This window comes from Anopheles coluzzii, chromosome X (assembly GCF_943734685.1).
Source record: "Anopheles coluzzii chromosome X, AcolN3, whole genome shotgun sequence".
Lineage (NCBI taxonomy): Eukaryota > Metazoa > Arthropoda > Insecta > Diptera > Culicidae > Anopheles > Anopheles coluzzii.
This window is the reverse complement of record NC_064669.1, coordinates 14,937,318-14,947,337: the sequence shown is the minus strand read 5'-3', so window position 1 is coordinate 14,947,337 and position 10,020 is coordinate 14,937,318. Positions and strand designations below refer to the sequence as shown.

Sequence of the window (10,020 nt, the reverse complement as noted above, 5' to 3'; positions counted from 1 at the left end):
TTACGCGTTGCAGTTTGTTTTGACAAACAAATCCATTTCAGATCAATTTGGTAGCAATGTCTCGAGTCAACGAAAGAAGTCTCTAACAAGATTGTATAATTCCGATTTCGTTTCAGTTCGTGTAGCGCGGTTTTGTTTGATACTTTTCCGTTTGAATCAGATAATCGACACTATAATCGGCACTTATAAGTTTTAACCGTAAGCAACTTTTTTTCACTAATCAACCACACCTTTTTTAATGTTATATTTGATGACGATTCCGCGTGAAAAATAAAGCCGTAAGCTTACAGATCTTACCACAACTTTGCCACAACCACTTGGGGAGAGGCGAATGCTAAAAAGCCTCGTAAAAAAATAAAACAACAACAACAACCACTTGGTCAGAATACAGCGAATGGAACGAAATGCTTTTTTCACTATTTCTTGATGTACAGCACAGCACACAAATAACTGGAACACTTGGCGGTTGGAAAATATTTTTTCAACTGATTTTTGCACAGCATCTCAAACGCACCCGAGTGGCTGCACGGCTGGAAAGGTTCTGTGGAGTTCTGTTCTGTGAATGCCCCGAAGCGGCTCGAATCGCTCTTACTCTCTCCCAATCTCTCGCACACAACCACACGCAAGCACATGCGCGCGTGTGTGCGTGAGCGGACTTGCGGTGGATGCAAAAGCGGTACCACACCATATCACCGTATGCTTTCCATCTCGTTTCTGCTCCCGGACGGCAGCTCATTTTGGAGCCGTCATAAGCGCACGCGTTTAGCGGTGGGGAGTCACTCGCCGTCACTCACACTTGACTCTGTGCAGCAAAGCCGCGGTACGGTTGCAGTTATCGAGCGGAGCGCGAACGATCTGGATTTGGTGAATTCAAGTGGGAAGCGTGGAATCGTAGTGTGTGTGTATGTTTCATTCTACGTGTGTGAAATTTGGAGAAAATCTCAGCACGGGGCTGATGTAACGGCTCTTTCTGGTGCCCACCCGGTGTCCGTAAAACACAACTGCTTAGGAGCTTTAGTTTAAGGTAAAGGAGGAGGATACAGGGTTTTGCGACTCCCCTTAACGCCCGGGTTTGCGGTCCAACGTGACTCAATGTCCTACGGCGGCGGCATGATGCTGCAACTGCGCTGACGCTTTCGATACGCATGATTGCGGATGAGTCATATCAAATGTGGCAGCAGGCTCACCCACAAAACCCGGCAAACGCCAGCAGGAGCAGTGTGAAGTGTAGTTTTGGCACCGATTGCCTAAAATCACTGCGCAGCGCAATGATAGTGCGGCGATAGTGTTGGTGACGATTTGCAGCCAACGCAATCTTGCATGCTTTCTCACTCCACCCGATTCGACTTCGGCGATTCGACGAGGAAAGCAAGATGTTTTTTTGATCCTTGTGAATCTGTTCTATGCTCCTCTAGCGTGTATTTATGCATGTGTGTGTGTGTGTGTGTGAGAGAGAGAGAGAGACGTGTGTGGCGTTGCATGTGGCGAAGAAATTCTTGCCAAATTCCAGAGCGGGGAAGGTCAAAATGTAGTGTGGTGCAAAACAAGATTCCTCAACCGTATGCGCGTTGTGTTCTGGAGTTTTTTTATTGCGTTTTTACTGACGTCCCCCCTCTCCTCCCCACCACCCATTCTTTTTTTTTACTTCCAGAACAACTTACATCGTGTTCCCACTCGTCTAGGTAAGCCTTGTTTAAAGCTGGTTAATGATTAGTTAATAAGTTGTTATTAATTTTCAAATTGTGGAAGTTTTTGGACCTCGCGGTTTTCTTTCGCCTCTAACTCAATAACTGACTCGACCGTGTGAGACGCGGTCTCAGTGTTTTTGTACTCTGTTTTGCATCATTTGTCGCATATGTCCTTGCACACTGCCTTGCCGGTGTTGTAAGCGCGCGAGCGCGTGTGTGTGTTTTTTTACCTGTTTGTTTTTTTCACACACTTGGCGACGCTGGGATTTGTGCCCACGAAAAATTTGCTCTTTTCCACGGAATAATTTCCTGGTGTCAACCTCGCGAGAGAAACAGTGCACACATTGGACGACATGTCATGTTACAAACGCTCCAGGAATTCGTCCATCTGTAGGCGTTGGCGTAAGTTGGTGTGTACCAGCTGTGTCAAACTCATTTCATCAGAGGGCCACAAGTACAAAATTTCAGTGATTCGCGGGTCGCAAAGTTGAGAATGGAAAATAGTCCCCAATATTGATGTAAAATACTTTTTTAGATTTTTATTGTTAAACAAATTGTCTTTTTGTACCCCTCGCTTCTTATCTGGAATCGTTTGTTATGTACAAATTCGCGATGTTATTTTTATATGTGCTCTCTTTTATATGAGAAAAAATGTTTAATGTACATTCAATGTTATTATTAAAATAGGACATTTTTCATTACTCGCGTTCTGCTGCAGTTCTGCTAGAAAATATCTGTCAAACACACTTTTTCACTGAAGTAGGGGAAGTCTAGCAGCCTGTAGTGAATCTTTTTCAAGCAATCCGAGCTATCCATCGCTGGATGAATAACAAAAATATTTGCTTGCACTTTGACAGATCAAGAGAAAAATTGTAATAACACGTGTTTAAACATTATTTTTCGCTAATCCTTTAGGCTTAAGCGTAATCATATAATTTTGGTTTTGATTTTTGGGGAGGTTGCAGAGTACATCAATTCGTCTTGCAGAATGTGGGGTACAAATAATTCCAACCTGGCTTCAATCGCTTTTATTAACATTTATGATGGCATTATTATGACAAAAAACAGAAGTGGTTCCAGTCGAACATCAATGATGTAAAATTCTAAGGTCAGAAAAAATTCGGACCCGAATGAATCCTTTACTCGGCAGTCGGGGGCATGGAGATTGTCAAATTCGGTGGGACAACCGATGACTCCAACGGTTCCGAATGGCTCTAAACGGCTCTATAGGCTTCGGACGGCACCGAACGGAACTGTTGGTTTGATTTGGCCGGATTCGAAGTCGGAGTAGCTAAGATCGGAAATGGTTTTGAGCCGTGGAAGCGATTCCGACAATTCAGCACTAGTTGTTGCGAAGTTTCCAATTGAGTGTATCTAGTTATTTTCATTCCTATTTTGTTTCTATGTAGTTGACGCAAATATATTTTTCCATATAGAATATGTAATAGAGTCTGCACAAAATTATGCAAAATTTTAGAGTTAAATCGAAACATAATACGACTTAGTTTGTATTCGATTTAATGTTTCTTAAGGGTCTCGGTTGCTCTGTACGTACGTGTAGCATAAGATAGTTAGATGTTATGGGTACCTCAATGTTAGTTTCGAAAAATATAGCAACAAAATTATCATTGTTTTCTGGAAAATTTAATACACTTCGACAAATAGTATTAAAATATTTTTTGGTTTGCAGTGCCTTAAGCAATTCTCAAAATATTCTCGCGGGCCGCATTCAAAATTGACGCGGCCCGTGGGCCGCCAGTTTGACATGCCTGGCGTAGCCGAACTTACATGGACAGAAAAGCGAAGAAAAAAATGGACTCTGAAATTGTTACTAATTTAACAGACAATGCCGGCAATCAGCTAGGTTCGAGATTCGAGGCTGTACGCAGCCAATGAATACTTACGGTTCGATCGCAGTGAAGCCTATCGTATGCCCACCTACACACGGGCGATACCTAACTTACCCCGAACGCTGCTCCAACCGGAATGCTTGCTATTGATTGTTTCTCACCTGGAATTCGTGCCGGCATTATTGTTTTTTTTTTCGGACAGGTAACGCGTCTATAGTAATAGCGTATTTCTTTGGCTACTTTCCCACAACCAATCGTTGTCGGTCAAAGACCTGCCTGTAGCACTAGTGGGCTCGGCTTACAGTGACTTTTTGCTTACCATATTTAGCAGAAGAGCCAGTCCTACGTATGGAGGCACGGTCCATTCGGGGTTTTCGAATCCACGAAGGGTATGTTGATCCGGTTGATTTCTTCCGGATCCATCAGCTCAATTCAGTGATGGAATGTGGGGTGTCAAGTGCCTTGAAGCCCCTTGCAAGTGTCGTAAGGAAATCTGTGCTCGACATTTCTCGACTACAGGGCACCCCGCGGTCACCTTGTCCGCTTAGCGATAAAACTCCCCCACACTGCCCGCAGCTGCGATGTGCACTGCCTTTAGTGACGGGGTGTAAAATTTTATGACTTTCGGTCGTTACTCGCTGTACGCTTTTGTATGGAGGCTTGGGGTATAGACCTGAAGCCGAATCGACAACGGGTGTCACTTGAAACATTCGTACAGTTTGTGCTGCGCATTGTTGTTGTTATTAGCTTCTCGATCGTCCGCCGGTTAGCTCGATTGCATTATATATATATTTTTTTTAATTCACTTCTGTCCTAGAAAAACGGATGTGTGAGCTCTTATTCCCTTCCGCTCCACTTGGCTATAGAATCTCTATGACATCATGGCGTACGTTTGTGGGCATGTTTTTTTTTTTTTTGTTTTGTTTTGCTTATTTTGTTCGGCTATTTCCGAAACACTTCTGCGCACTACTGCCAGACCCTCCCATCTAGCGATGAGCGTGATGTCATGCGTATCAGGGCGAAGCTAGGGCGCGTATGGGTGTGTGTGTGTGTTGACGGTTGTTACAAAATGGATCGTTTCAATTACGGTTTGTGCGCTGTGGATTGGAAATGTGAGAAGTAAAGTTTGCAACGAACAGTGATGAAGCGAAGCAATGTAAATGATAGTGTAGCAAGTTTACTGCAATTATTCCAGTTCGGCACGACAACAACCGTAATTGTTCACAGCTTGGCCCGAACTCATACAGGAGGGAGGAGCTTCGTTTCATTCGATTATCTAAGCATGCCTCAGTCATTGCACCGAATTTGCTCGCAAGGTTTAATTGATTAAATTGAAAAAAAAATTAATTAAAATATATCTTAAAACTTTTTAAACAGCAATCAACAACTACATTTTTCATTTGAAAGTGTATTTGAAACCGGCTGTGTATTTGAAAAAAAAAAACACATTGGACATTGCGTCTCGTTTCGACAGTAGCGCAAGTGCAATGCGACAGAGTGCGAAAGCATATCGGACAGCTCGGTTCATGTGACCGACATACCTTCGTGAGATTAAAAAGTGAGAGAGAGAGTTGGAGTGAGTTTGAACAGTGTCAACCACCATTTTGAATAAAACAAAAAAAGTGAGAATGAGTTGGTGTGACCGTGCAACCAGACATTCCGCCAAATGGTGTCGCGCCGTGAAGCGTGAAGCCAATTTTGATGACATTCGATGATGTTTCGATAAAAAGCCCATGTCCGACGTTGTCTGTTAAATCCCGTATAAAATGTTGACAGGCCGTCCGATAAAATCGCATGCGACTTTACATGCGTCCGACAAATTATGGTTCGAATACATGGCATCACCGATCATCATCCGTTTGACGTAGATTATCTTTTTTGGACTAAATATACGTAATACATTTTCTGCTAATCCGACTGTTAAAGATGAGTGGACTATTTTATTTTCAAAAATAAAACGAATTCTTATTCCCCGATATACAGGTAGTCCCCGAGATACACAGTACCTCGCATACGTGGATTCGAAGATACGCGGTTTTCTAAAGTTGACATTTCTTGGAGCAAATTGTTCTGATTTGACACTTCAATTGTCAAATGCCAAATAAGTTCCCTTTGAATAGAATGTTCAATAAAACTATTTCAAAAGGTTTTAAACTGTTTTATTCAGTCAGAATCATATCAGATAAACAATAATGTGTCTAAAACCCAGGGCCGGTCTGATGGTACAGTCGTAAACTCGAACGACTTAACAACATGCCCGTCATGGGTTCAAGCCCCGAATAGACGTAGGAGTTACTATCCTGCTACGGTAACAAAAAGTCCCTGAAAGCCAGCCCACTTCACTAGTGGGTACAGGCAGGCCTTGACGGGCAGCGGTTTTTGTGCCAAAAGAAGAAGAAGTCTAAAACCACCCCCTACTTGCAAAATTATACGAAAATTAGTGATATTTTGGAAAAAAAAATCACAAGATTCGACCGATGCGGAGACTCGAGATACGCGGCATTTTGCGCCCTTTTGCGATCCCCATTAACCGTGTATCTCGGGGACCGCCCGTAAATGTTTATATTTCACGTGGGGCATAGCCAAAATGGGCATAGTTCAAAAACATACCATGTAAAACTATCATTTGAAGATCGTTTTATCTCCTTTTTCTGATTGAAATGCATTATAGTACTTTTAATAAATTTTAAAACATCGAATTATAAAATCCAATAAATTTAGCACACTTGGATTTTTTGCTTCCTTCGAGTTGCTCTTCTTTATTTCGTCTCGTCCGCCGGTGACAGCTGTCATCGACCAGGTCTATATACACGCGACATGAGGTGTGGTTAGGTAGCATTTACACGTATCACGCTCAAGGTTTACATTTTCTCATCTGCAAGGTTTACAGAATCAAAAAGTTTGTAAGGCCGCAAATACACGACGCGCGTTTCCGCGCCCGCGGAAACGCGTATAACAATCCAGCCATAGAAATGAAATGTCATTCGAACGCGCTACCGCGGAAACGCAGAGATGCTCAGCTGGATATCTCTGCGGAACTGTTATACGCGTTTGAACGCGCCCGCGGAAACGCGCGTCGTGTATTTGCGGCCTAACATTTCTTGCTTCAGCCGAAAAAAATCAATAATTCATGAGCTAAAACGATTGAGCCTGTGTTGAATCGGCGTTTGTTTACATATTGTTTAGGTTAAAATAATCTAAGGCAGCGCTCTAGCAGCAATCGAACACGACATCGAACATGAAAAATGTATGGGATTTGACATGTTCGATTTGATAAACAACAAATCGAACATGTCAAATCCCATACATTTGTCATGTTCGATGTCTTGTTCGATTGCTGCTAGAGCGCCGGGTAAGCCTTTCGGCTCAGTTTAGATCTTAAGGCTGGAAATAGACGAACCGAGATCGTCGCGGTACCGCGAAATTCGCGCCTTGTTTATAACAGTTGTAGAACAGTTGGGCTGTCAAATCTTCCGCGCCTTCGATTGCGCCTGCTGTTTCGCAGAGATACCCAACTTCGGTATTTCTGAGATTTTCGCGGTAGCGCGAACCGATTGTTCTTACTTTTTCTGATGAATTTGAAAAAAAACGTGTAGAGAAACGTGTGTTGTATTTTATTTTGCATAAACTATGTGAAATAAATAATTTGATTCGCAAATTGATAAAAAATATATCTTCTTGGCACATTCAATCATCACCAGACCTCAGTTGGTTCCATGCACGAACCGCGATTATCTCGCCTATCTGTCAGATTTTATAACAGAATTGACAGCTCAAGTCATACGCGATTTTCGCGGTACCGCGACGATCTCGGATCGTCTATTTCCAGCCTAACAGCTCATATATTTCATTGAACTTGGTTTAACAGTTTAGGGCTTCATGTGAAACTCCACGAACATTTTTGTATAATATGGCTCTTTTGATATCGAACTCCTTGTAAAAAAGCTGGACAGAATCGTAAAACTGCCCAATACAATATAACAGAATTAGATGTCACCGTGCAACCAGACATACTACATAATGACAATTTAACGCCGTGAAGAGTGAAAACATATCCAAAATCATCATGGCAGAATCATTGCACGCCTAAATGTATGTATCCAACTGTCATACTGTGTGGTGCGATGACATTCGATGAAATGCCAAATTTTTACGCGCCCACACATGACGTTAAAATATGTGCCGTGTAATACGGACGTCACACGAAGCGTAAACTTTGGCGTAAACTGAATTTCAGCCATACAACCCTGTAATCTTTTGACAGGAAGTTTACGCTCTCCCATACAAATCAAGCGTAAACTTTTTGAGTTTACGCCTCGTGTGACGTCCGTATAACTGATTGGTTTTGTACGGACCTGTCATCGAATTTTGGCTTAACGCTTCACGGCACTTGGAAAATCTGAAATATTTCATGTTGGCAAAATTGCATGCAGTTTTGTGTGCAATTTTTTCCCATAGGGTGCCTCGTACACACGTTGTTTTGAGGGAATCGACCTCGCTCGAATACTCGAATAACACGGATAATGGGTCAAAGTATATATTTTATCATAAATTATTGAAGTTTTTTTTAAATTTATATTTGTATACGTGTTGGTAAAATCGAGTCAGTTTTTATTAACTTCAATATTTTTTCAATGAGAATATTTGAAATTTGCCATGAATTTTAACGTTTCTTGTCGGAAAATGTGCTCTGACAACGGGGTTTTAAATATCCTCCTCAGCACACAATGTCATCTTTGTATTGAACTGTCAGTTCTCAACAGCACGGATGAACGGACAGCCGGATAAACGGCGTCTCACTGTTGGACGAATCAAAAGCAAACTACTATGGATAGTTAATATGGAAGCTTCATACAGAGAAAGTATATGATAAAACATAACATTATTCATCCTTTCTCACATAGAAATAGAATAAAAAATAAGAAGAAGAAGAAGAAGAAGAAAAAGAGAACAGGATTTTGCAACCACCTAGTGAACAGATGTTCAAACTACGGCCCGCGGCCCTTCGAGAACCTCCCAAGTTACGAGAACACCCCTTTTTCAATACAACATTATAGAATTTCAGAAACAAGATCCTTGGTTAATGATATCAATCAATGTGCAATGTGATTGGTAATATAGGAGTTTATCTGTAAATATATCATCCAAGCGGGATTAAAAATTGGTAAGTCCTAGTATTAAAACTGATTCCCAAGATTCATCAGTTAAGGATTACCAACAAAGTGCAAGCGCAATATCGCTTCTTGCGATACCCTCTCTTTCTAAAGCGCGTACCACAGCGATACGGACAGTCGTTTTTCGCGATTGGCGGAAAATCCGTAAGAGATAGATAAAAACAGTGAATCTATGAGTTGTGCAGAATACTATTTCACATCTTTGTATATTTTTTTCAATTTTTTAAAAACGTTTTTACACGACCTATTATGAAAAAAACTAATTTATGGTCGTACCATAACTATAAAGACATTTTGAAACACACGTTTTTTTGTGCTAATTAACGCATTTAAAAATCGTTCAAAAAATATAAATAACATATTCAAGAGATGTATTTAAGAAGAATATGTTTTAACAATTTTTAGATATAAGTTATAATATTTTAAGGTGTTATAAGATTTATGAGAATAATTACCAACATATAATTTTAAAAAAATATCAAAAAAATAAATATCTGATTGTTGTTTGTAAATGTTTAAATGATAAAAAAATGTTTGTAAATGATAAGGTTCTCATAGCAATTTCTAAATTATTTTTGAAAATCTTTTTACATACTTTGGTTTGCAAAACAATCATTACAAACTTTTTTTAATTTTTTGATATTTTTAAAAATTATGTTTTTTTTTCTTAAGCAATACGGCCTTTTTGGACCGTTACTCCTGAATAAAACAAAAAAAAATGTTTTGCTAATTACTCTTTTAAAACTTATAAAACATTAAAATAAGTTATAAAAACTTTTTTTTGTTAAAATACGATTTTTTGTTTAAATATATTTTTCTATAATACCTTTCTAGAATTATTATTCATATTTTTAAACTATTTTTATATTTATTGGAAACATACGAAGATGTGAAATAGTATTCCGCAATCGCGGAAAGTATTGAAAACGACTGTCCGTATAGTAGTGGTAGGCGTTGTATGCCGTAAAAATTATTAGGGATATTTTTTGTAAAGGATTTGTTAGTCCTTGATAGCAAATCAAAGATCGACTGCAGTGAAGTCTGGCACCCGAACATCAACAATTTCATGCAGGCCACCAGTTGCAGCTTGAATATCAGCTTCAGCGAAACGTTCTCCGACCCTCCAAACATTTGACAAGTTTAGGCATAATGTTGATGCTACCTTTCCAAAGCTTCGTTTGTTGTTGATGATATTCTAAAAACTTGTAGAATCAATTTTGAAACGATGTTCAATTTTCCTGACGTAACTTGCATCGACTCACCGGTTACATTTTTCACATTGACAGGCAGTTTATAGGAATCTAGAGC

General features: G+C 40.2%; 1 protein-coding gene across 2 annotated transcripts in view; it reads left to right on the top strand.

Moving 5' to 3' along the window:
- Positions 1–374: 374 nt before the first annotated feature.
- Positions 375–10,020, top strand: part of LOC120959545 (uncharacterized) — a 35,912-nt gene continuing 26,266 nt past the window's right edge. The window contains exons 1-2 of one of the 2 annotated variants that reach the window (XR_005752218.2): positions 375–1,024; positions 1,652–1,682. Coding sequence is in view for 1 of the 2 variants with exons in the window: in XM_049608721.1 (XP_049464678.1) it covers positions 1,562–1,682 (121 nt within the window). In the remaining variant the exon portion in view is untranslated. Of the gene's footprint in view, positions 1,683–10,020 lie in introns of both variants that reach the window. The other variant, XM_049608721.1, reaches the window with a different exon arrangement.